Below are 27,549 nucleotides of genomic sequence, written 5' to 3' on the forward strand. Positions count from 1 at the left end.
GTATTGGCCCGGCTCCTACTGGGATAGTGTTTTCACAGGGTGCTAACGTGTTTATAACCATTGACAAAGGGCACTCTAAATTTATGCCATAGGCTGTAGCTTCTTGCAGTGCAGTGAACTTGTCGGGCTACTGTCTTTTTAGCACCAGCTAAACACCTCGGCCTCTGTCCGCCTCTTCTATTCTGGGGCGTAGCTTGGTCAGTAAGATGGGGGGGGGGTGAACTCCAGATTTTCTGACAATCAGACTGGCATATAATGTTTCAATATATTATATGACAAGCAGGGCACATCAGAGGGTGCCTTAGGGACAATGCAAAAGGATAGGCATGTTGATTGGTAAAAGTACTAGGAGAGAGAAAATAAAACATTTTGTAAAATATCTAATATTTTGAGGATTTTCAAAACATAGAGGGAGAGTGTGTGTGTGTGCGTTTTTGTATGTGTTTATGTAAACATCTCTGGAGAAATCCGACTGACATATCACAGTACCGGAATGAAAGCACTTGTACCCAACTATTTATCAGAAAATACATTTATTAGGGGGTGTGTTGCACCCCCCAAAAACCCTGACGCTACGCCCCTGCGGACGTGTTCATGCCCATTAATAGAATCAAAACAGACAGAGACAGTCGCTTCGCCAGAATGCCAGCTCGTGCCTGTTTATCAGACAGATATGACCACAAGTGCGTGCCCGTTTACCTTTTCCGGCAGCCTCTCCTGATCTGAAAGTCAGCAAATAGATGCGGTACGTTACCCCCACACAGCTGTCCCTCCAGGGCATGTGCTGGGCGGAATGGGTGGCATTGCTGAGGCCCTCTGTCACTGCCAGTGGAATGAAAGGCTCACATTTCATACAAATTCAAATATTCAGTCTGGTGAGGCTGGAGGGTGGTGTCATCTTTTTTTTTCTGCAGGCCCCTCCCGCCCCCTAAACTCACTGTCTCCAGATGGGACATTAGATCTGGCAACTTAACATGTCTGGAATGAGAAAAGTCCTACCGCAGAGGCCGATCCCGGCCGGTAGCGTGCGCTGTCCCAGGAAGGAATATTACCTCACTCTGCCAGAGGCCTCACAAATGTATATAAGTCCGCAGACTCGTGGGCCCACAGAAGAACGGACTTGGCCACTTAGGGGGGATTCTTCTGCGTAGAGGAACACAGGCAACATCACCTGGCAACCATGATGCTGAAAGTGGAAGAACTGGTAGGTGCTGCCTAATTTTATGGTAGAAACTGTGCACTTTTTAAAGAAGAAAACACATTTTTTTAGCTTAGTCTTTTACCTTAATATTTATTGTCCTGAAAGTGACAATTGTTTACTATACTTTGCACAACCAAAACTGTGAGGTTTATTTTTTCTAAAACTGTACAACTCAGATTTCTAATGTTGGTTAGCTAATGTATGAGATGCATATTTCCTGTCACCAAAAATAAAATCTAGGCTTGCGAGCGAATATTTCCCTCAAAGAAACTGAAAAACAAACTGTAAGCCGAACTAATAGGTACAACAGATTTAATCCAGTTTGTTGAACGCTTCCTCGAGAAGTTTAAAATAATGTAAAATAATTCATTTACAATTTAACAAAAAAACATTGTGGTCTGGATTTGACGTAAACATTTAAACTGTGAGCCCTGTAGAGCACCCAAATCAAACCGTGACTTCTTCTTCCCATTCTTCGCAAAACAATTGTTTAGCTGTTTATGATTTGAAAGAGAACATATGGTCTAAAGTGCTGTATTAGTCCATATTAACTTGTGTGTTGCCTTCTTTAAATGTAAGTATCTCTCAATTGCACCTATTAACTCCATTGGCCTCAGAAGAGGTCCTCGGAGATGGGCATGTCTCCACCACATTAAGTTACTGGGCTGCACCAAAGAGAGTACCCAGCTTTTCCATTTTAAAAATGTCGATTTTTGAGTAAAGGGCCAGGGCCCGGCTTTGTTTTAACTTCTGTCTACCTACAACTCACGATAACTTTTCTGGCCTGCAGGTCACAGGAAAGAAGCATGAAAACTCAGAAACACAGGAGTTCCTCCCAGGTGGCCTTGAGAATGGGGAATACGAAAGTGCTGTAACTTTAGAGAAACAGGAGGATTTGAAACCCCTTCGCAAATCTTGGGCATCCCTGGAAAAGACCAGTTCCAAAGACGAGAAACAACTAAAGGCCGAGGTAGGGCGGGAACATTGTGCTTGATTGTTGTAGCATCATTAAAAACACCATGCGCAAACGAAACATTCTGTTTTAGAACACATACTCCTAAATACTGTCTGACAGTCTACATGCCTTTACCTCTCTGGAGAGATGATACATCTGGCTATGTTGTGAAATGTTGCTTTCTGATAGTCTGATAGTACATAATCAGCACCTTCTGCTTTTAAAGTCCTACATTTCTGCAGATAATCAAAGTCCGTCCCAGGATGTTGTACTTCAGAATGGTTCATTTGCTTTTTAGTTTGATGCCTTCTGAATATGCTTGTCAAGTCCCCCCATATTGTTGAGAATAGATCTTGCAGAAGCTACCGCAGTAGAACACTGGAACTGCAATAGACGCCATATTGCCTCTCCTCCAGCAGACCTGGCAGGACTTGGCAGAAATATATGTGCCTTATGGTGAATTTGGGTAGTCTACTGAATATAAGCACCTCACTAGTGATCACAGAAAGTCTTTTGAGTGTCGTAAAAGGAATATATCTTCCTTAAAAGCAATGTCACTCCCACTACCAGAGTGGGTCATTGTACTGATATTTGCATAGTGCATTGCTGCTGGTGTTGTTCTATTGTGTGTCACAGACTTTGTGCAATTTGGTGAAAGCCAGAGCTTGTGCGCTCTGCACACAGTGTCAGAAATGATCAACTTCGTAGCTGAGTCCTGATTTTCTAATATCTACTAGAAAAGCAGTGTTTTCCTGATTATAATGAGTCTGACTTTAAGAGTGGATGCTATTTTTTTCAGCTATAAATAATGATAAATAAATCAGCCTGAGATCCAAATGATATAGCTAAAGGGAAAAAACTCTAAAAAAACATTCAAGAACAGAGAAAGAATTGTGAACAAGCTCTGAAATAGAGTGACACAGATAAATATATGTCTAAAATGGAGCCTTTAGCTATTATTCTAGTATGGGAGGGAAGGTCTTTACTATGCCTCTCTGTCAGAGAGCGAGCTGGTTGCAATGGAAATTATCTAACACAGAGAATAAGCAAATCAAAATCAGTTTTGGGATTTGGTATATCTATATATATTTCATTACTAAATTATGATGATTAAAACAAATGCTAGGGATTTGTAGATTTGTGTGAAGATGGTACACATCATGCAATTTGTAATTATTTCCGAGTTGCTGAGCTTCAGTTGTAGAATACGTTTTCTGGGGAAAAAAAAGTTTTGTAAAGCATTTTCTTGCCAACACTTTTTTATTTTTTTTGTGGGAAAATTCTCCCATTAAACATATTTATTGTCTACAGACTACATTTCACTTAAGGTTTAATCAGCTATTTATTTTTTTCAACTTTGTAAACTTTGTGAGATTCCTAAAGAATATAAGGTTCTTTTTTTAAATAAAACCTGTCCTAATTGTGCCACAAAAACGTTTGTACCTTGCCTAATCCTAAAAAATACCTTACTAGTTGTATACCTCTCTGTGTAATATCTGTATTTTTACCTCAGTGTCTTAGCTGAAACACCCGCTGGCTGCCTGGTTTTAAAAAACCTAATTATAATTGATGACGTTTAATATTGTATATAAATCCATAAATAGGTATGTGGACTTAATAAATATAACATTTAAAATTGGGCACTCTTGCAGCATTGTAGCATATCAGAAAGAAAGCACAACTGTTACTAGACTGTAGAATAGTCACTGTCTATGGTAATTTCTCCCATATTACCAGACATTCTGAGTTTACAAGTGGAACAGTATATTCATTTTCAACAGTCTGTTGGAAAAGAGAATCGGTAATTGTATCAGAAAATTAAAAAAAATGGCTTGAATATGTGAATCATAAATTCTAACTTTTTACATAAAATTCTGGATTTTCCACCAATTTGTATTGGAGAAAGTCATTTTCAACACAGACGAAATCTGATCTACTTAGGGGATTTTAATGATGTTGAACAGTCAATATTTCGCCAAACTGAAAGGCAGACATTATTATCAAACCCAGTTGCCTAATAAACTAAGCATGTAAGTCCATGTACCACTGTTCCAAAAATGATCATAATTTGCATGGGTGCTCCGTTTATTAGTCAAGCGTAGCCCAATCAATGTTGCAAGTTATCAGCTCTTCAGGACCCACTCAATGTCATTCGAATACTCAGACACAAAAGCACACACACACGTGCACCCACGAATCAGTTCGTACCAACCACACTCACACATAGTGAATATACGTTTTAATTCTTTCAAATAATTAGGATCCATAATAATTTATGAGTAAACCCTAAACTTCCAAGTAAAGTAGATTGAAACAGTGAGCCCTACACAGACTGTATAAATGCACTTGAATGGCAACATTCTGTCTGCAAAGAAGGAATAATTCACAAATTGAATAAATGTTCAAAGAAAAAAAAATCCTCTTTGAACCTGATAATCAATGTTTTTTAACGCGCTGTAAGATTTTTTTGTGGAGCTAATTGGCAAATATGACAGAAGGAGGCCTTATACTGAAATTGACAAGGTGGAGAAAGTAAAGGATGTTTTACTTGTACACCACGGAGGCTGGATGGTTGAAGGGGTCTGTAAATTAAAGGAGAGAGGGAAGGCATTAACCTAATGCCAGACTATCATAAATTGAGTGAGTAGGTGTGCATGTGGAAAGAATTAGAGATAGAAAAGGGGCTTAGGGCAGTTGGAAGAGGAATGCAGCTGCAATATTGTTTGTGAAAATAAAATAAAATCTGCAGCTTTCCTTCAAAAACCAACAAAAGAGTTTGCCACAATTACTCCTGTCATTTTGAATTCAATGTTTGTGCCTTTCAGCTCATAAAGAAGAAACTCGAGCAGAGACCAAAACTTGAAAACTTAGACGATCTTCAAACTATTATTACACTAAAAAAAAGGAAAAAATGCAAGAAGGTTAAAGTGCCTGTGGAGAAAGAACCGGAGCCGGAAGTGATAGTAAGTGTCTTGTTTCAAGAAGCCTCTGGGCTGCATTGCAGTGTTGACATTCAAAGAACTATTTATGACGAGATTTTTATTCACGTATCCCATCCTTCCTCAGACTGAACCTGTGGACCTGGTCACATTCTTGAAAGCTGCCTTGGAAAATAAGCTTCCAGTAGTTGAAAAGTTCCTGTCAGATGGAGGGGATCCTAATGCATGTGACGAGGTACTTTTATATTATACAAGGTCGTCCTGTTCTCGATAATCATTGTTCAAAGTGAATAAAACGTACTTATCTTGTATGCAAAGATGTTCACTCGCGTTGCCTCAGTTTAGGAATATTAATATAGTTTACGAGAAGAGCTGCTCAGTCAGTGGATGTGGCCTTCATCATGCAGTAATAATCAGGGGCGGCTCCTCCACTAAGGCGGAGGAGCGTCGCCCCACTGCCTTAAGGCACAGCAAAAAAGGAAAGAAATCAAATGATAATAAAGAGATGTTATTATCGTTTTGTTTTCTGTGCTGGGGCAGTTTTGTGGGGTGGGGGTAAGCTGCGCAGGAGGAAGGAGTGGTGGCACCCACCTAAGTGCACATGCATGTTTGGCCGGCACTCAGGGGCCGGCCAAACATTCATGGCACTTTGCATGTTCTCCACCTAGGGTGCATTACCTCCTGGGTGGAGAACACAACGCTACATGTCCTGATTCCTGCTCCAACAAAGGCCAAGAAGAGGACGGAAGAGAGGTGGCGGCTGGCCAGCCGGCCTTCAGGAAACTGTTTTCTTTCCTCCCCTATCCCCTCCTGCCCACCCCCCAACCCGCCCCACTACTTATTCCCAGGAGCAGCCGCAACCGCATCTAACAATCACAATGCTGCTCCTCTGCCTTCTGTGAGTGGAATAAAAAAAACAGCAACTAATTGTGGGCTAGGTTAAAATGCTATCACCGGACACTAACTCGCATTGGAAATGTCAATTGATCTGGCTTAAGAATGCGCTTTCAAGCCGCACCTAAAAATCCATGTACTTTAATGACTTCCCTTCTGCCATCTATGATGTTGTCAGAGAGAAATACCATAAATGATCTAGGGCCAGATGTAGGAAGGCTATTACCGGTCGGTAACAGCCGAAACCGATCGTTACCAACCGGTAATAGGCTTTTCCTATGTATGTGGCAAATTTACCGATTCGGTATTTACCGAATCATCATTTACCGATTCGGTATTTACCTAATCTGTAAATGACATGTAGGAAGCACTTTGAAGAGTGCTTCTGTGCCTTAAGGATTCGTTATTTACCACCAAATATTAGTTGGTGGTAAATAAGGAATACCTCTGTAAATGCAAATGTGTGCATTTACACAAGTGCCATGTGGCAGACACACATGCCCTTAGGGCATGTATGTATGCCACATGTGCACACCAGCACTATTCAGGGATGCAACAGGGTGTCAAAGTGACACCCTGCCACCCTTGACTCTTTCCCTATTTTACCGAATCGGTATTTACCGATTCGGTAATTGACATTCATTCCTATGGGCCTCCAGGCACTTTTAAATGGATGCACACACCTTTTGCCTAACATGGGGGCAGAGCCAAAGCCCCTCTCCTGGTGATACTCACATAATTGTTTGGTGACTGCTGTGCTGTCAAATTAGACCATAAAAAGGCCCAAATGCCCAACAGCTCACTATGGATAGGTGTAAAGCCCAATGACTGATGATAGTACAGAACCTAATGACAGCGAATCACAAAATGCTTGAGGGCATATTTACAAGGAAGTTGCGAAGCGCAGCGTTAGCCTCTTTGGCTTAACGCTGCGCTCTGCCACTTCTGAAACGCAGGGCTGCCCAGTATTTACAAGAATGCAGTGCAGCCTTGCGTTTTCCCCTGCACTGGCACTTATTTAGCTGCCTAGCACCAACGCAGGCACCATAGTGCAAGGATGCCTGTGTTGAGGGGAATTATTGTTTATGTGCATGAAGGTGTCCCTTCCTGTACATAAACAATCTGAAATGGGGATTTGAAACTTCTATGTGTGCTGCTTAATGCAGTACACATAGAAGTTGCAAAACATATTTTTTTTAATGATTGTTTATGTGCAGGAAGGGAGAACTTCCTGCACATAAACAATCAATGGCGTTTTTCGGTTTCTATGTGTGCTGCACCACGCAGCACAAATGGAAACAGCAAAAATTGGAAGAAATTAAACATTTCTCCTCATTGCGCCAAGGTAAGACCAGGCTTTCCCTAGTCTTTATTTTGGCACTGCTCCATATTTACGCCACACTTTTAACTATAGAGCAGCATCAAAATCAATGGATGTTGCAGGGGAGTGCCCACCACAGCACACGTTGCTCGCCCCTTTCACGCTAATTATAGCGTGTAAGGGTGCCTTTTTCACAAGGCAGCGTTAAGCAGCTTAACACCGCCTTGTGACTAAGGCGCAGCCCCCATCACCACCACAACGTTGAGAAAAGTGATGTTGTGGTGGAGATAGGGGCTTGCAATTATGCCCCTTGGTTTGCAGAAAACATATTTTTGTCAGTAGGTTCACAACCTAGTTAGTTCACCTGAAACCACTTTGGTAGAATGATTCACTTAGCCATAAAGAAGCTTATGATTTTTTTCCAAAGTCACAAAAAACACAGCTTGAAAGCTAATGTTGGTGCCAAATCCTCTGACTCACAGTGTATTAGCATGTCAGCTAGTACAGACCTTGATCATTGTTTAAGATAAGGTCACATCTTATCAAGATTTAACACTGTGACACAGTATTCAGTCTCAATAGCTACTAGTGTGGAAGCTCCATGTGTCCATTGCTCAAGTCTATCTGGCACCAACTCTGTGTATTCCACATGTTTCTTTGCTTATCTTTCCAATGGAGTAGTGTCTCTTTTTAGTGTGATTTATGTTGTTTACTGTTGTTTACACGTTGGCTGACAGCATCACTGATGGCCATGTGTGAGTGTGTCACCACATCAGCACATACCCTTAGAGACAGAAATACTAGGAATGTGTGACCCCTTCAGCTTATTGTTAACATGATTCAGTGGAATCTATCTTATGATTGTCATTGAACTAACAGTGCTCAGGAGTGACTGCAGTGTGAGTTAATGTTTTTTTGTCCACTGTGCTACTCTAGACAGAGACCAACCATATGAAAATCAACATAGGAACATTAGGAACTGCCAAGCCCAAATTGGTAGGCTGGGTCTCCTCCAGTTAGGGACACCAGCAACCCCAAACTTGTTTCAGCCTACTTAGGGTTCATCAGTGAAGTACAGGTTGAGTCTTATGGCACAGTAAGGAAGGGGGCCCAAATCTAGACATACCCATTGCACTTAGGACATCTAGTACAACAAGCAAGAAAGTGATGGGAGGAATGCTTGACTTATTCTCAGCCACAGATTATTGGTCAAGCTGCAGCCCAGTTCACCGATTTCCGCCCCCTGTTCAGCTTAAAACAGAGATCTGTCATATGCAAATCTGTTTTGGTCCTGCTTCTATAGGAAAAGTTGAGCCCGAACTTTTACATTTCTGTTTTTTTCACATGTTTAAAGGCACACAAAGTACACTGGATTTATTTATGTATTTTTGAATTTTATCAGAGTACGAATAAATCCAAGGATGTATGACAGAGAAATGTAGAATGCAGGTGGATGGTTAACAGTAGGCTAAAGAAAATCAATTATTTCACATAGACTATATGTGTAAAAATTAATTTTATTAAGAAAACATCAATCCTTTCTCTTTCCACTCACGCCAAAAATAAAAAAGGAAACAAGATAAATATCTGCAAATGCACTTTGGCACAAACACGTTTCTTCTGTGATAGATAAGACAATTAATCATTGATCCTGTTGCAAAAGAAAACGTGAATAAAACTATTAAGAAAATAAAGTGCTTCATGAAAAGATCAGTGTGTAAAATGCATGTAACATGATAATTCTTCCTATGAGGATTAACTAGGCATTGTTCAGTTGCACAATTCTAAACCCTGTAGATACAAAAAAAGTTCCATAGGGAATACAGGCAAAACAAGTGTTTTTTTATACATGTTTAAGGGCAGCCAATCAACCGTCTAATGAACAATCAATGGTTGAAATTGATTTCTTAGAAGGTCACATTATAAAGCCACAATTTAATTTGGTGTGCATCATCACAAGAATGCATATTTCTCAAGAATTTAGAGTTTGTGTAGTCAATGCCACTCCCTTCCTCAGTTTCAATTAGGGAGGGTTCAGCGTATACGCTACTAATATTGTGTAACACATGATCTAGTTCTCAGGTGCTTGTAGGCCATATGTTTGTGAGTTGAGTAAGAGTAACATAGGGCTAGACTGAATACAACAAATACTGCCATATCAAATGCTGGAACTGGGCATGTCTAGGGTACTTTGACGTTTCTTTGCGCTCTGTATAGAGAGTTGACCAAGCCCCAAGGGCTACAAGTGCTTTCTATTGGTCACGGTTTAGGTGTTGTGCTCTGTGGATTCCACGGTATATGCAGATGTTTACGTTAACTTGGTGGTTAAACACAATTATGGAGAGCAATTCAGTTGTAGGCACATGCAGGGTGTAGGTCATGGTTCTGCGAGGCGAAGTTAGGGGTATAGTGAACTAAGGGGAGAATCCAGCAGTATGAACCATTAGCAGTTGAACTGGAAGGCTGTGCCAAACGATTGGGATTGAAAGGCGGGGAACAAATTTTGTTGAAAATCTCATGGAACTGGTGACCTATACTGACCAAACCATGTTCCAAGGATGTCTAGAATATCCCCACAATGCTGTGAATGGCAGAGGAGATGAATAATTTGCCTATTTTGTATGTGAGGAGGTGGGGCCTCTGAGCAAAGGGCTAGTGGGATTCACTCAAGGGCACAGTAGGTAAAACACATGTAGGGTTGGCCTTTAGCATGGGAGAGCTGGGCACAGGCCCGAGATGCTAATTTGCTGAGGGACGCATGGAGCTGTGTGCATAGGAGCGGCCCGTGCAGGTAAGAGTAGTGGGGCGGGTGGGGGGCAGTCAACAGACATTGAGAGAAAATACAGTTATAAAAACTAAAACTACTTCCCTTGCACTTTATTTTATTTTTAATTTTATTTTTCCTTGTCCACTCCCCCCACCCCGCCCCACTTCTCTTACCTGCACGACCCACTCCTGCGTGCGCATTAAGTTTATGCCAACAGCAGTGCCCTTCTCATCTTGCTCCAGCCTCGCCCTTGTCCTTGCCTGTTAGTTTCTGTCTGATTTGCCACTTAAAGTGGTTTTAACAGCCGCGGCCTGCCCTGCCTCTCCCCCTCCCTGCCTCTCCCCCTCCCCAAGTCACCTCCCGGCCGGTACTCCCACTACCGGCCGCGGCTTGGTTTTAGTCCTTCCTTATCATACGGCGGGTGATGTTTGTAACACCCTTTTAGCTCCCTCCCTTGCCTTCCCCTTCCCCTCACCCTCTGACCCCTGCTGGCACACATCAACAAACTCATCATCTACGTGAGGCAGCTAAGCTATTGGTGATTTAGGTGAGCTGGGGGAGGTCCGGGGAGGTTTGTGTTCAGGGGCCAGTCGCTGCTGATTATCCAGGTACTGACCAGTGAACACAAAAGGGACATCTCTGCTGTCTCATTTAATTCACTGCAAATAAACAATTCACTACCATCAGCAAGAGCGCCATATTTCTCTCTGCCCGTGCCCAGGGCGTTATCGTAGGAAAGGCCAGCTCTGGGCACATGGCAGTACCCATGATCAATGAGAAGCTTCAGGTATGCCTTTTCCCAATGTGCGAGGCTCGATCTAATTCAGGAATATTCATAGCATCAATATTTATCTGATTATTTTTTTTGTTGACACAATATATTTTTGTATATGGGTCAAAACAGATAAAACTGGAAACTAGCTGATTCTGCATCTATTTGACAACGTTGAATATGTATGTGCTTGGATGTATTGTCCTGTTAAATGTGAAGTGGCTGGAATCGTCTGATCAGTGGCACTACCAGAATAGATTGTTTCTTAGACTGTAATTTAATCTGCCACAGTACCCCGATGGACAGGACAGACTTCACCTGAGGGTTACAGGTTTTAATTCTTGTAACCTTGTCATTAGAGTATCTGCAGGGTAAACAAAAAACATAACACGCCTATTAAATCACCCATCAGACAAATGACAACATAACAGCCACAAAGTGATTGTCAGGCCCCTCCGTTACTTATTTGACGTTTCTAGAAGCCAGTGCACCTTAAAAATGGCACCCAAAATTATCTAAAGAGATACAAATTATACATCGCCGAAATGAAATACCCAGTTCACACTTAATAAGGAGAACGATTGGGGTACACTAAACCCATGAAGAACTAAGGGGCAAGCTCGTGCTTATTGCGGGGTACGTGCTAACTCGGTACTCACAGTACAACGCGGTCGGCCTGGTTTATACTTGTATGAGATATACAGCTCTCTCTATCTGGCAGCTTGTCAGCGACTCCTGATGAGTGAGGATGAATATAGAAATGATTGACTTGTCCTTATTCAGTGGGCACATGTCTGCATCCCTGGCAGTGACGATGTCAGGCTAAGCAAATACGCTAAGGATAGAATGAGCTTGAAGAAGTTAGAATGCCCTTCAGAGGCAGTGGATGTGTGAAGGGAAGGAGAGATTTCATGTTCTCTCAAATTAACACCATATATGAGAAGTAGGTGAGTAGATTAGGCTGTTTAAAACAGGCCATAAGAAGTAATTTCTGGCCATGTAACTTGGCCTGCCAAGAATAGTAAATTGAGGTTAGAATGCCTCACTTCAGGACAAAATGACCCCAAGTAGACACATAGACACCTTTTACTATTTATTTACAGACTACCAACACTCCCAAATATTTAGGCTGGTCAGCAGCATTGAATGAAGCCACACCAAGATAGAATGTGTCTGATCAAAGATTGCACACTCTGGCCACAGATCCAGGCATGGCCAAACAGCATGAACCACAATTAATTTGTACATTTCAGCACACCTTGTGTTAAGCTGTTTGTTTTACGTCCACATTGATCCATACCTCAAGGAAGAACCCCATCTTATTTACCTGTTACCAAAGATCTCCCCATGCCCCACCCATTTATCTTCCACCAGCCTTGTGTTGGCATCACACCCAACAGTACGTGCCTCAAGGCCATCACTTAGGCGATACTCGTGTTACTGTGAATAGCCGTCCAGCCATCCGAACTCTTACACACACACATCTCGGAGTTGCCTACTTTGGTGGCACACTGTATTGTAAATGAGATATCCTACGAATTCAATGTTAATAATATTATCTCCATATGTAAACTGTCAGTTTAATTAGTTCATGGGAACTAGAGCAAGACTACAACACCCAGAATCTAGTAGGCTGATGCACAAAGCCCAGGACTGGAAACTCTGTCCGAAATTACATGGAATGATCTGCTCACTCTAATTGAAGATGAGAGAGGCGAAAAGTACATATAAAGAGGAAAGTGAATGGATGGAAGACAGGAAATGGTTTGCTGTGAGGAGGGTAAGGAGTGGAGGAAGGAGAAGAAATTTGGAAAAGGGAAAGAGAGATAAGGAAGAAAAGGACATCAGAACAATAAGGATCCAGAAGAGAACAGAAGATTTGAGAAGAGGTCAAGTGAAGGAGAAGCAGAGAATGGTTTCAGAACAAAATTGGCAAAGTGAAAGGGAAAGAGATGAAGGGGAAAGCAGAGAACATGCATAAATTCAGGGAAGTCTTACTTTGACATCTCCATCAACCTACTGACCGAGTGTCAAAAATGCCATTCTGGTACTAGTTCGTCGGTGGTGTCATTTTTTGCCCGAGTTGACTAGTGCAAATATTGGTGCTTTGCAAAGGTGCAATTCATGTAAGTGATCCAGAGAACATGTGGCACACCACACAATCACTAGACCATTCTCTGACCTTGCATCAATGTGAAGTTGCCAGGGGGTGTTGTTACAAGTGGCACTTGTGATGTTTTGATCGATTGTAGCACAGAACACCATTATTGGGTTATGAGTGGATCCCCAATGTAACATATGTGCACACGCGTCCCCAGTACATATTTCTTTTAGAGATTGACGCAGATGCATAGCACTCTTTGTCTCGTTTCTTATGAAGAAAAAAACGCATTGTTTGTTCCATACATCTACATGAAATCATACATCAATTAAAGACAACGACGACTAATGTAAAATACAAAAATTGAAGCTTGATTAATATATGCACCGCATATTTTGTGTTAATAGTATATGAATTATAGTAGGATATTTCACATCAAAGCTTGATGCCTGCCCAATGTTAATAATGCAATATTAATTGTTGTATACATCTTAAATATATTAATGCATTTTTGGGTCTCCTATTTTTTTTTTCAGTACAAACGTACAGCACTGCACAGAGCATGCTCAGAAGGACACATGACAATTGTAGAAAAGTTAATAGAGGCCGGAGCGAAGATAGAATTCAGAGATATGGTACGTGATTTTGAATTTTTTTAAATAAGAAAATGAAAATATACACGATTTTATGACTCAATTCAATTCAATACTTACTTTAGTCGGTACATAATAGATATCAAATAAATATCACCATCCACACTTAGCCCTAAGAACCACCCTCCATTATTTTCCTGGAACTTACAGCAGCTTTTAAGAAGGCTCAGACCCCGAAATATACTTCATCTGAGTCTAAGAGAAGGCGGTAAAACAGCATCCCTGCACTTCCTAAAACCTCAGATTTTTAAAATCGGTTTAATAAATAATTTGAAATATGGTCTAAAATACATACAAAAGAACATAAAATGCATTATGGATTGACCTGAATGATCATCACAAGGGCAGGTAGCCTCTGACGCTATCTCCTGGGCATTGACACTCGGGAAAATTAGAAGCCTAGCCATGGAACCTGCCGTAAATCGAAATACAGAGACTGTTCCTCCGGGACAAAGGTATTTTGAAGTACAACCCTTTGGGGTCCATTAGGATGGCGGGCGGACTTAGTCCGCCCGCCATCCTATCGGTCATTGGGACCGCCCGCCAAAAGGGCGGGGGTCCCGTGGGGGGTGTTAGGATGCCCGCCACTGTGGCGGGCGCATCCTGCATTTTTAGCATTGTGGCGGGCGGTGCTCTCAGCACCGCCCGCCACAATGCTAAAAATGCACGAATGCATTTGCAGTAACAAAGCGGCAGACACCGCGCAGTGCCTGCCGCTTTGTTAATGCAAATGCAGGGGGTACCACAGGTACCCCCCGTGTGCACCCCCCACCTGTCCTTCACTCGGAGGGCCCACAGGGGGCCCCCGAAGTGAAGACCGCATGCATTTCCGTGGCTGCGATGGAAAGGCATTGTTTTAAGCCTATCCTAATATGTCTGGTGGTGTCTGATAGACACAGCCACCATATAAACCCTTTTCCGGGATGTACGTTGTTACAACGCATGCTTTTACCACGCATGCTGTTACAACGCAGGTTTTTCAACGTAATTCGTTACAACGACTTGCGTTGAAAAACCTGCGTAGTAAAGGCACTGGGTGGTAAAAGTTGCGTCGTAAAGGATGTTTCCCCCTTTTCCCCCCCGGCCGCAAGGCAACCGGGGTGGAAAAGCGGCAGACGGTGTTTCTGTCTGCCGCGGTCCCCCCGTCATAGTAATGTGGCGGGGGGAAATGGGTGGCGGGCCGGCATGGATGTCGGGCGGATCGCCACCGCCCTCATGGCGGTGGCGATCCGCCCGAGATCGTAATGGGCCCCTTTGCGTTCAAATTCAAGTAAGTCGCAATATGCTTTTACAGTCATCTTGTTCAGTTTGTTTTCAAATCTCCGAAAGTGACAGATATCTGCAAACAGTGACTTAACCTTCATTTATTAGATTTCCTAATTTTGAGTGGTGAGTCACATAAAATTGAACGATTCAGTGCATCACAGGCTTTATGTATCTAGGCCAACCACAGGATGGAAGTCTCTTATTTAAATTCAAGCAGTCCGTGATGATTTCCCTATTAAAATTTGCCTCAGGATTAGACTACATCCCAACCCACAATAAAAAGTTTGCCAATTTGGCCAGATCTTCTATATATGTAAGCCAAGCTCTAAATGTAAAATAAAATGGGAGCTCATAGGGGGTAAATGCAGATTCCTTCTACAGATGTGGTTTTACTCTATCGGAAGCATATCAGTTTTACAGAAGCCCCAGACCCCCGCCCCATAAAGATCTGCAGAGACACACTGAGTTTTGTAGATGTTAAGTATAGGGGAAACTGGGCCCTTCCTGCCCCAGAGGTAAGTTAAAAATAGATCCAGCTGCTCTGCTAAACTTGAAGCAAGAATTTCTATTGTGCGTGTGCCGTGTTCCCGCACTGCTAAAAGTGATTCCCAAGTAACTGAAATGGTTTACACCACCTAAGGAATTCCCTTTAACCGTAACCGTAGCCAAAATTTTTTTATCTGCCCCGTTAGCCAAGATGTGCGATTTGCTACAATTTGTGACCAGGTTCAGCTCACTCATAAAGGATATAAAATAATTCACCAACAATTGTAAGGCTCCTGGGGTCTACGACATGAGTACCTTGTCATCTGTGTAGAGCAGTATCGGTATTAAGGATTGTTAATCCTTGGAATATCACTGGTGGCCATCTCCAAAGTGGAACACAGTTTCTTAATATAGACCATAAAAAGCAAAGGGGCCAAAATGCAGCCTTGATGCCCCCCTGTGCAAGTGAGAACAGGACCCTTGCCACCAGATTCTCATTCAGAGAGTGCAGAAAATTAACTAGCTTCAACTCCATCCCTTGGGCAAGCAACGACAACCAGAGTTTGGTTCTGTTAACACAATCAAAGGAAGTTGACAGATCTATAAACGCCAGGTACAGTGGACATCGCTTGGCAATGGTGTATTTTCCGATAATCAGATTCAAATTCAAACATTTTTGCACTATACCCAGGTCTTTTCGAAATCCAAATTTATAAGAGAAGAATATGTTATTGCCAACCGTCCAGGATCTTAACAGATTATATATCACCCGCCCAATGGGAGTTGAGGCTTTAACACTTGGGTGAATTACGGTATCCATTCTTAAAGATTGGCGCGATAGTCGAGAGGGACCAAGATTATGGAATCCGCCTGCCTAACACATTGTTAAAAGTATTCATTAACAATGAACCCCACAGCTCGATGTTACACTTAATTAGGTCAATGGGGACCCCATATGGGCCCCGGGCTTTCACGTTGGGGCTTTGTTTAATGACCAGGAGAACTTCATGCAGAGTGATTTTCAAAGACGGTAAATGTACTAGTTTTGCCCCTTAGCAGCTTATTAAATCTCTCATTATCCTCTGAGTGATAAATAACTTCAAAATGGAAGACCCATTCCGATCCGGAAACACTACAACATTGAAGGGGGTTAGATGGTGATTCCCTGCTTTTAATACTATTCACCAAGTCACAAAAATTCCTACTGTTCTTAGTGTAGGATGCTAGTTCCAAGAATTCCCAGTCCCTGCGATTTTATGACTCATCAGTAAAGGGGCGTTGAAGTGAATCTGTCCAATGTGGGGCTGGTGGCACTAGAGATACCTAGCTTTCATTCTTCCCAGGAGACTGGACGCAAGATTGTGTCAACTTCATGCAAAAAGTTTGAAGAATTCACAATAACAGGGAGACTTCACTGATGTGCAATCACAATGTCTTCCCAGATAACAACAATGGTGGTTTTCATGACTTGTCTAGCTTAGAAACCCAACTGCTATTTGCTCAGGCGGTTGATACCAAAGACCACCATAATGCAAGGACTTTTGAGAACAAAGGGCTTAATTTGAGCCAGTGGCTGCAGGTGGAGCCCACAAAAGGAGAAAGAATGAGGAAGCAAAAGACATAAAAACAGTGACAAAGGGAGAAAGTGGGGATGTAAAGGAAATTGCAAGAGTGGAATAAAGTGGCAGTGAGTGTCTAGTGGTGCTTTAAACAAGCATGAGGTGGGATCAAGACTACAAATTATTGATATTTGAAATCCTGATCTTCGATGGTACTGCCGTGGGCACCGTTACTTATTGTTTTAAGGTGGAGGAGTGTTAACTCACTGCCCTCGGAGTATCGGAGAAGTGTAAAATAAAAAATAAAATGATAATTACAGAAGTTTTTATCATTTCACTTTTAGTATCCACCAGGTAAGTGCGGGGCTTGGCTCCCTGGGCGTTGGAGAGGAGGAGTGGCTGCTGTGCGCTAAAGTGCACATGACGGTTTGGCCTGCCGTCTTGGCCCGGCCAAACAGCCTTGCGCCCTTGGTATGTTCTCCACCCAGGCTGCATTACAGTCTGGGTGGAGAACATGCCCAGGCTCCCGTTCCACATCTTAGCGTTGAACTACTGTGATCAGACCAATCACAACGCTGCTTTGCAGTGTTGTGATTGGCTATGGTGAACCAATCACAACTCTGCATTGCTGCGTTTTGATTAGCTTAAGGGAGCCTCGGTGCTTCCTGGTTGAGGAGAGGAGAAGAGACAATGTGGGAGAGAAGGCAGCTCTGGTAAGTTAAGTTTAAAGTTTCGTTATATTTTTCCCTCCTCCCACGCCCACCACCCCATACCATACTGGCCGCCACTGGTGCGGTGCACGTTTACCCACGAGGTAGGAAGATGGTTGTTCTTTGGCTGAAGCAGGTTGTGGAGATGTTTTCAGTATCTTTGCGTACAGCATTTGTGAACCAATCACATCAGTTGTTTCAGTGGTTAACATGTAAGTAACCAAGATGGTTCAATATGGTCTCCTGAATTTTCTGATGTGGTCCCTAAAACAATCCCGCAGCAGCATTACAATCCAAAATCTCAAATCCATTTGGATAGACAAGCAGATGTTCCATTGGCTGTAATAAAGTAGGTGAGTGCAGGATTCACTCATAGGTAAATTATAATGCGTTTCAAGAAAGGTGACTCGCCTTTACTTGGCGGATATTTTGAGTGCTCTACTCTTAATATCGCAAGCTTGAAACTGGTTGGAAAGAATAACCTTTTTTTTCAAAATAACGTCATGAAGGGTGCGTTGGCTTATGAAGATAGAATGAAAAACAACTACATCTCTTTGCAAACCTTTCTTTATTTTTAATTTCAGCTGGAATCCACTGCTGTTCACTGGGCTTGCCGAGGTGGAAGCTTGGACGCTCTGAAGCTTTTATTGAACAAAGGAGCCCACATAAATGCCAGAGACAAGGTATGGCGTGCGCCCTGAAGGCTAATATTTCGGGGACAGGTTTTGAAAGGCACCGTGCATTAGAAGCACTAGCCAAGCCAACATTTTCCAGCGGGTTCATTCAGTCTAACTTCGTAAACAACATTATTTCACTTAAGTAGTTTTTTTCTTTTTGCAAATTTTGATGGGAAGCTATGACTTTCTTTCAATTTACCAAACCTGTCAAACATTTTACAATGTTATAGTTTATTGTGGAAAACTTACTTGTGGATTACATCGCGTTGAAATTCTGCGTTTACTTATAAAATAATTAAATATATTTTTGAAACAGTCCATTGCTAATTATACTTGCATACGAATGTTACTAGTGTAGTGTTTTTATTTTTGATTGCATGCATAAAACTAATTTCTTTGCACACTCTATTCCTAAAACGCAGTTGCTCAGTACTCCCTTGCACGTGGCTGTCAGGACGGGGCAGTACGAGTGTGGCGAGCATCTTATTGCCTGCGAAGCCGACCTGAACGCCAAAGACAGGGTGAGTAAACCGAATACACATTACAGTAGCCTCTATTTCAATTGCTCGTGTGATGGTAATCTTCTCCACTGGTGTGTCATTGCTTCAGACACCAGACACCCTCTTATTTTTAGTCCTGGCTCCGGCACGAGATTATTGCTTTTGGATGTATTATTTATAGCTTTATGCGCTGTAACCTTCCAAGATGTCACCATCTTTTCCCCAGCCCTGAATTCTTGTAGTAATGTTATTCAGCCATGTGTTCAGTAGAGCCAGTGTGGTGCACAAAGAACCAGGTGTGACCGCGTGCTTTGTCCTTTCAGGAAGGAGACACACCGATGCATGATGGGGTGAGACTTAATCGATACAAAATGATGAGGCTGCTGATTACTTACGGGGCAAACCTAACAATCAGAAATGACGTAAGTGATAATTCTAAATATCATCTAGAAATAGATACGATATGACAGTTTCGTCTGTCTGTGATCCGGGTGAAAAGCTTGATTGTCTAAAGACAGTGACCTGAACTTGAGTGCACAGCACAAAGCCTTAGGTAGATACATGTTTTCATATTTCTCTGATGTTTACTTACCCATTGAAACATAGGGTCTGTTTGCATAAAAGGGGTTTCATTAGAGAAAGGCAGCCATCTCATTACCCATCTCAAATGGTAAATACTACCAGCTGTAAAAACCAGGAGCGACAACCACAGTCTGTAGTGCGGGCAAGGTATGGGCACTACAGACCTGGCAATGGCAAACAAGTGTCATAGAGTTGGATTGGACCAGTTCCCTTCACATGTGGTAAAAACCTACTACTGATAACAAAAATGATTGATATGTTAGTTGCTGAAAAAGTTGAAATTGTTATGCACTGCTGGTACCCATGTTTATACTCACGATACCGGCTCAATCAGATTTCAAATAAATATTCGATTCTTTGATACCCGTAATTTGTAATACTAAACATGACACCTTGATAAAAGCTAGAGGGGTAGACACACAGGGCCTCATTTATGAGGCTGTGCGTCACTTTTACGCCGCTGGTGCGTCACTTTTTGTGACGCACCAGTAGCGTAAAAAATGCGCCTTGTTGTGCCATATTTACAAAGTGACGCATCTAGGTAGATGCGTCACTTTGTAAACCCCTGCGCCACATCATACCTGCGCCAGGTATAATGTATGCAAGGGGGGCGTATTGACGCAAGAAAGGGTCGTAGAAGTGACGCAGTGAAATCTATAAGATTTCACTGCGCCACTTCTAGGATGCAAATGCGTCAATATATCACGCCTGCCTCACAGCACATGTAAGACTGACGCAGGCCCTTTCACATGGGGCTTGCCCCATATGAAAGGACGCATTGCTGGAGTTGCGTCACTTTTGTGACACACTCCAGCAATGCTTCACTTTTGCTCCTTACAGATATGTCAGAAATACTGACGTATCTGTAACTCCTTACGCAATGATGCGTCATACTGTAAATATGACGCATCATTGGTGTCGCAAGGAGGGCGCAATGAAAAGTGACGCATCGCTGTTTTCACGCAGCGATGCAACACTTTTCATAAATGAGGCCCACAGTATCATATGCCTAACTCGATCACACACACTCAACATTGGCATCACAATCTCACCCTTCGGTTACTAACTGTTTAACACACTCACCGGTATTGGTGAAGATAGCATGACTTGACATTACAACATGGCGACATTACAACATGGCGATCCCTGCAGGGTTGCACTTAACCACATCCTTAGTGCAGATCCCATTCTTTGACTCCCTCTTTACACACAAACACATGCACATTACACCCCTTGGAATAATGCATGCAGATCCAATTGTAGGACATCCCATACCATGAAACATTACACCTGGACGTAGAGAGGGTTGTTATGTAAATTCACAACATATGGGCATTCAAACTTGTACCCAAAAGGACCGGGAAACTCCTTTAGAATCTACCAGCCACACTCTCGCATTCCCACTGAACATCCATCTTCCAGTCTAGATCTCCACCTTGAACTCCTACTTTAGGATTACACGTAGGACTGTTGGGGAATGTCCTCCATCTTGCTCCTCCAACTTTCTTGCTACGCTGGGGCAATAACCACAGGCTATCCCAACATACAGGCGGAATATGGATCCCTTATCCACACACAGATAGTTGTTGGTGAAGGTCACAATACGCGTCACACATATGTGACTCTCAACGTAGGGCATCTCACAAACTGCAGATGACACTGCTAATGAACTCAACACAGTTGTTAGTGTCATGTCTGTATCCCAACCTCTCACTCCAGTAGTACTTACCTTACAAATTACTGCATCTTCCACTTAGTTCATTCCTTAACAAATCTGAAAATCACTATATTGACCACATTCCCTTTTCACCACAAGCAGTACAGTGTCAGCCCGAAAGACGACTTTTCAGGGTAACAAGCTTCTTTAATATAGCACAGTACTTTTAAAGTAGCAATTCACATTACCCCAAAAATCCAATAATATTTTCACAGATTTGAACTCTTATGATGAAAAACAGTAGGAAACAACTAAATCCATCTGCCAAACATGATCTATCATGCTCAAGAATATTATTCCTTAAAATATATTCGTAATATTTCCCCAATATTGGAAAAAGCTTAGTCGAAATTAAGAATTATATTTTAAAACAACTGCAATATGAGTGCTACTGATATATATATACACACACACACACACATATATATATATATATATATATATATATATATATATATATATATATATATATATATATATATATATATATATATATATATATATGTATATATATTTATATATTTATTTATACACCCACATATATATATATAAAAAATATTGTATTAATATAGTTTATCTTCTTTACTGCAAATGTTGCTCAAAAGGCAGGAAATACATAAATATGCCCGAGAACGCTTCAACAGACAAATCCATGTTGAGAAATAATAGTTACATCAGTGCTGTGGAAAGGTGGCCAAGATTTCACACGGATTTCTTCACTTGACAAGTACGGCTGGTTCTTTGCCACGGTTATTTTTGTCACCTTGCAAGTGTCAGCAGTTAAAAGCGGGGCTTGCAAATGACAGTAAGTCATTTGAATGAGATGCTATGTACAGTCAGTAGTTCACCAGCAAGGCGTCTGCAAGTGATATTTCTCCTTTTTTTAAACTCGATGACCTCATGCGGCTGGTGGAGCTTGAGAGGAGTTCTCCAGACTCCTGTTACCACAAAGCATTGGAAAGGGTGCACGCTGAGGTTTAGGAACACAAAAAGGATGTACATTATATAACTGTAAAACTATAAATTTAAAATAAGGATTTTGTTGCTTAATTTAGATCAATTCAAGAGAAGATTCTGAGCTCATCCCCAATTTGATAGGAAAAAAATACAGACAGTAGTATGCCCACTCAGAGATCCCAGACCCATACACCAAAACAGGAAATCACTTATTGGTGGTGGGGGGGAAGGGGGTGACACCCCATACAGGAGCTATGCTCATGGCCTAGTAGAATGGCATGTCCGCTATGAAGCTTATGTTTAACCTTGTAGTCCCAGGTTCAAATTTTCATCCCTTTGTTCTCACTGAAACTCGCTGAAAGTCCCACTGAGATGATGAAATGTTGCCAGCGTCAAGAAGTCCCTTCTCTGCTGAATGAGAACTTAAGAGAATAGATTTATGTTATGTTTAGAAAGTACATTTCACAAAATATCCTTATTTTGTACAGATCTTTTGCAATCACGACAAGTCTGCTTGACATGTAGGCCTACAGCCAAGACCTCCCACCACATATCCCATGTGCTTGTTGTACATTAGAACAGCATTCGAGCCAATCGCAACGTGTATTCTAGACTCTTCCCATATATCACTCAGCTTTGTCATGAGTGTGATAAGCACCTTGTCATTCCTTTATCATCTATTCATAACAATACGTACTGTGATTGTCCGTGGTATCATTCAGCAAACAGCCAATCTTGTCTTCTATAGCACTGCACATCATTGTCTACATGCGAGAAAGCGCCCCTGCTATATGTTATTAGAATATTGCAAATTCTGAGAAGTTCTGTGACCATAAAGAGGCACAATACCAAGTGACTTGCAAAATTCCAATAATATAAAGTATTAACTTATTATAAGTGACAAGGAGTGCCATTATCCTATTAAAGTCACATTTTCTTATTAAAGGATAACTATTTGGCTAATCTAGACAGGGCAAATACCAATCATTACTCTCCAACTAGGTCTTATGGTACTTAGATTGTAACATGATGCCACATGTGTATTTCACACCCAATAATGATTAAATACTTTTTAAGGCCTCAAAGTCCCCAAATAGGCAATTTGTATTGACTGTTACTCATCCTCAAGACCTTGTGTTTGGTCTCTTTTAGAGCATGAAAATAATGCTAAACATGCTTATTTTAGCTCCAATAGTGATGATCCACACCCAAAAGTAATATATAGTTGAAAGATGCAACATTTTAAAACAAATCACTTTCAGCTACTTTGAGACATTTCTGAAGGTCAGACATTTTTTCCATGCATTAAATACAAGCTTTACTGTTCTGAAACCATATAATATGCCATAGTCATCTATACAACAAAGAGTGCATTGTCAGTGCTAAAACAACACTTACCTTCTGCCGAGTCCCTGTTCCTGCTCTCGTTAACTCCAGGAACAGGAAGCACCCGGCACACAGGCTCCCCTGACCAACATTGCTGCATTGTGATTGGTCTGAGCACCGTGATACGGCGCTCAGCCAGTGGCTGGAGGGGTGGGCATGTTCTCCACGCAGGCTGTAATGCAGCCTGCATGGAGAACAGGGACAGTGCAAAATTAACAAAAGAGGGAGGTAGAGTAGTTGAAATAGGATTCTTACTCCACAGACTTGTATGCATAAACAAAAGGAATCCTACCAGGAGAGGAGTGCTGCCCATAAAGGGTAAGGGAGCGCTCAGTGTTTGGTAAAATACCCCTCACACACCAAAAGGCCCCTTGGTGGCATGCTTCATCATCGGGGTCTTCGCACCCCTCTAACGGGATGCGGCGTGCTGCGACCTACGACTACGCTGGAGCACTGGTAAATGACTATGTGTGGTGTGTGTGGTGCAAGTGATAAGGATGATAATGTGAGTGGTGGTAGGTAGTGAAGAGTTAAAAGAGTACCTGGCTCGTAGGTGAAAAAAATTCTTTATTCAAGACCTCGGGCTGGCACTATTAAAAGAAGTGAAGTGCGAGGTAAAAGTATGTTGTGATAATGAACAGTACCTCATGTGCACACATGAGGTACTGTTCATTATCACGACAGACTTTTACCTCGCACACATGAGGTACTGTTCACACATGAGGTACTGTTCATTATCACGACAGACTTTTACCTCGCACTTCACTTCTTTTAATAGTGCCAGCCCGAGGTCTTGAATAAAGAATTTTTTTCACCTACGAGCCAGGTACTTTTTAACTCTTCACTACCTACCACCACTCACATTATCATCCTTATCACTTGCACCACACACACCACACATAGTCATTTACCAGTGCTCCCGCGTAGTCGTAGGTCGCAGCACGCCGCATCCCGTTAGAGGGGTGCGAAGACCCTGATGATGAAGCATGACACCAGGGGGCCTTTTGGTGTGTGAGGGGTATTTTACCAAACACTGAGCGCTCCCTTACCCTTTATGGGCAGCACTCCTCTCCTGGTAGGAACAGGGACAGTGTGCATCACTGTTTTGGGCAGCCCGAGAGGCCAAAGTGTCATTGCGCACTGAAGGAGAGTTTTAGCACTACTCCCCTGATCTGCCGCCCGGCCCCTCATGCAAGCTGCCGCAGCAGGAGGGTAAAATATAATGAAAATATTAAGTTATTATCATTTTATTTTTTTCCTTTCTTTTCCTGCTTGAAGGCAGTAGGGCGATGCTCCTCCGCATTAGTGAAGGAACCGCCACTGCCGGTGCTACATGCAATTAAAACATGGAATATGAAACCTTGAAAATCTTTTTAATCCTCCGTGATATTCAGCATAATCATTTATCTCCATTTGTTCACAACAGGCAGAGAAAACTCCAATGGAGCTGGTTCTTCAGTGGCAGAATGGAACCAAGGAACTTCTCAATGGACTTCAAGACAAGCCATACAAAAGTTCCCCTATAGACACCTTCTGAAGAAAGTCGCTCAAGCACTTTAAATCAATTCCTGATTGATTTTGTGTTCTGCATTGGAGCAACCACAAACACGAGAATACAACCACAACGATTATCCAAAATACAAGAAAAAAAATGAGAAACAACATTCAATCTATAAATCTTATAGCAGTTGTCACCATTTACACTTTACAGTGTTTGGCAAAGATGTGTGGTTGATTGTCCTGATTAAGACTGACCTTATTGAGAACATTAAATATTCCACCACATTCACGTAAAGTGGCTTAATTTATGAATTTATATTTATTTATTTATTTCTTTTTACTTCTTTTTAGGTAATGATCTACAAAGGTTCATCCATAACTTTGTAACCAAAAAGTCATTATAACTGCTTTTTATTCATGTTCACATTTCTGTTTAAATCAGCCAATAGCACTGCACGGCTTTTTCGATGAAAAAAAAAACTTTCGGATTCATGTTTTAATAGCAATTTCTTGTAAATAGAAATTATCGGGATAATATTTCAGCAAATGCAGTTCTCCGACTGTGAGACAGTAGTGAGTTTTGAAGACGGCATTGGTAGCTGGGCTTCTTTGTGTGATGCACAAGTATAACATACTAAACAATTCAAGTACAGACAGCAATCCCTGCCTTACACAATTTGTTTAAGTACGTGGCAGAAGTGACTGGAAGAGAAGAGGTATTTCATTAGAATCTAAAATCTTACTTGGGAATGTTTTTGAGGAAGATTAGGTTTTAAAGGTTAATGTTAAGGACCACGTGGGCAGGGTAGTAATGGAAGTTGAGCAGGGCATTGGAGAAAAGAACCACACTATGGCTGTGGTAGGTATCGCACCGAATTGTGCTGTCAACGTAAGCAAAATGAGTGATGTATTTTTGTACAGTTTAACTGCAATTTCTGTACATTTTGTATTAATGGTCTGTATTTAAAAATGAAATAAATTGATTGGCTCTTTCTACATTGTGTTTCAGAGTGTCAAATGATGCTGAATGTAGTCACACATTCATTACTGTCCACAAAAAAGTCAGCATGCCCATTTTCTTGGTATAAGCAAACACAAGGAGATGATGGACGAAGCGCTGAAGCTTTTCAGAAACTCATCCCAGTCACAGATCTGGGTGGAATCCATTCTTTAGCTCATCACACCACCCCAGTTAAGACCCAGCTGTATGCAACTCAGTCTTGACCCTGTGCCTCATGAGAACAGTACAGCCCGAATTTTCAAGCCAGGTCTTCCCTGGACTGGAAAAAATCATCCTGTGACCGGTTTCGGGGTAAGACCCCTCATCAGCTAGGCTAGCTTGAATCCAGTGGCAAAGTGAGCAAGAGACCCACGTTTGAGCATACCCTGCCAACTTAGGTGAACAAAGCAAACACAAGGAAAAGCACAAAAGGTAAATGCAGTGTTCGTACAGGTGTCCCTCAAAAATGCACAAACAGCTGAAACACATGCAAATTGCAATACAGCATATATGTTCTATATAAAATTAAATCTCAATGCCAAAGGACAAATATTTGTAAAGGCATTCATGTGCGGCTGTCTACTTTCTAATAGGGCAGGTCCCCTTATATCTTACATTTTAGGTATAGTGTACCAGACAGCTCAGCAGTCAGGTTGCAAAGTTCATATTGCAGGCTTACCAAGAACATAGAGGGGCTTGCAGCCTGACCATTGCTTGACATTTTCTTGTCACTCTTGTTTGTCGGTTTTATATTCAATGGCTTGCCTTGTCCGTCTTGTGTCTGTCCCTCCCCTGGAGCATTGGCAATTTATTTGTGTGCTTCCACTGCTCACTTTGAGGGAAATCTGTTTTTATTTTGGCTTAACTTCCGCAGGATTGCATATGTTTTCCATCTATCTCCCTAGTGTACTTCTCTTCCTCCTGCCATACTCTATGTTGCTCTTTCTCGTCCTTGTGCGTCTCAACCTACCCCCTCTGTGATGCACTCGCCCTCGTGTGCTTCTCCACCCTGTGTTTCTCTCTAACCAGTGTCATTCTCACTCCAACTCCACTTTGCTCTCGCTCCCTATCTCTCACTTAATCTTGCCTATTTGGGTCCCTTTGCACTCCAAATTGTTCTCTCTCACCTCTTTGGGTTTCTCCTCCTGCCTCCCACACCCTCTTTGTTTTTTCCCTCCACTCGAGCCCCTGTGTTACTTAAGCCCCCTATGTTGCTTTCCCCTTCCAAGTTTACAAAACTTTTATGCCGATCTATTCACATCATGAGCTACTTTTTAATTCTTCTTTAGCCATGTTGCACAGCATCAGGTATGCTGTACAGTATGGTGACAAATCATTGGAAAAGACAATGGGTACCCTGTTTCCTTTGCCAATGCTTGTTCTATTTCACTTTCTGCAAATGCTCTACCATCACAATACTTGTGCAGTCTGCGGCTCACCTGCCTTCAGCAAATGCAACTTTGCTTAATTGCAACTCACAAATTTAAATTACATGAACTTTCAACTTTTTATTTTTAGGCGAGGCTAGAGACAACATTGTATGTGTTGCATAGCTAATAAGGTGTACACAGGTAGGCAAACTGTCATAGCCCTGCACCACTGGTTG

At 41.9% G+C, this 27,549-nt stretch overlaps 1 protein-coding gene across 1 annotated transcript; it reads left to right on the forward strand.

The window, feature by feature from the left end:
• Positions 1–1,051: 1,051 nt before the first annotated feature.
• ANKRD1 (ankyrin repeat domain 1) lies at positions 1,052–25,939 on the forward strand. Its single transcript, XM_078642918.1, has 9 exons — positions 1,052–1,204; positions 1,992–2,171; positions 4,982–5,119; positions 5,223–5,330; positions 13,487–13,585; positions 18,209–18,307; positions 18,724–18,822; positions 19,125–19,223; positions 24,870–25,939. Exons 1-9 carry the CDS (start codon positions 1,181–1,183, stop codon positions 24,978–24,980), a joined length of 957 nt encoding a protein of 318 aa, XP_078499044.1. The 5' UTR covers positions 1,052–1,180; the 3' UTR covers positions 24,981–25,939.
• Positions 25,940–27,549: the final 1,610 nt, after the last annotated feature.

This window comes from Lissotriton helveticus, chromosome 5_1, assembly GCF_964261635.1.
Source record: "Lissotriton helveticus chromosome 5_1, aLisHel1.1, whole genome shotgun sequence".
Classification (NCBI taxonomy): domain Eukaryota; kingdom Metazoa; phylum Chordata; class Amphibia; order Caudata; family Salamandridae; genus Lissotriton; species Lissotriton helveticus.

Bases quoted from the DNA above. Each gene is read 5' to 3' on its own strand.
- ANKRD1 (XM_078642918.1), top strand. From the start codon at position 1,181: ATGATGCTGAAAGTGGAAGAACTG. The intron at 2,172-4,981 runs GTAGGGCGGGAA...TGTGCCTTTCAG, and splicing joins AGAAACAACTAAAGGCCGAG to CTCATAAAGAAGAAACTCGA. The intron at 18,823-19,124 runs GTGAGTAAACCG...TTGTCCTTTCAG, and splicing joins ACCTGAACGCCAAAGACAGG to GAAGGAGACACACCGATGCA.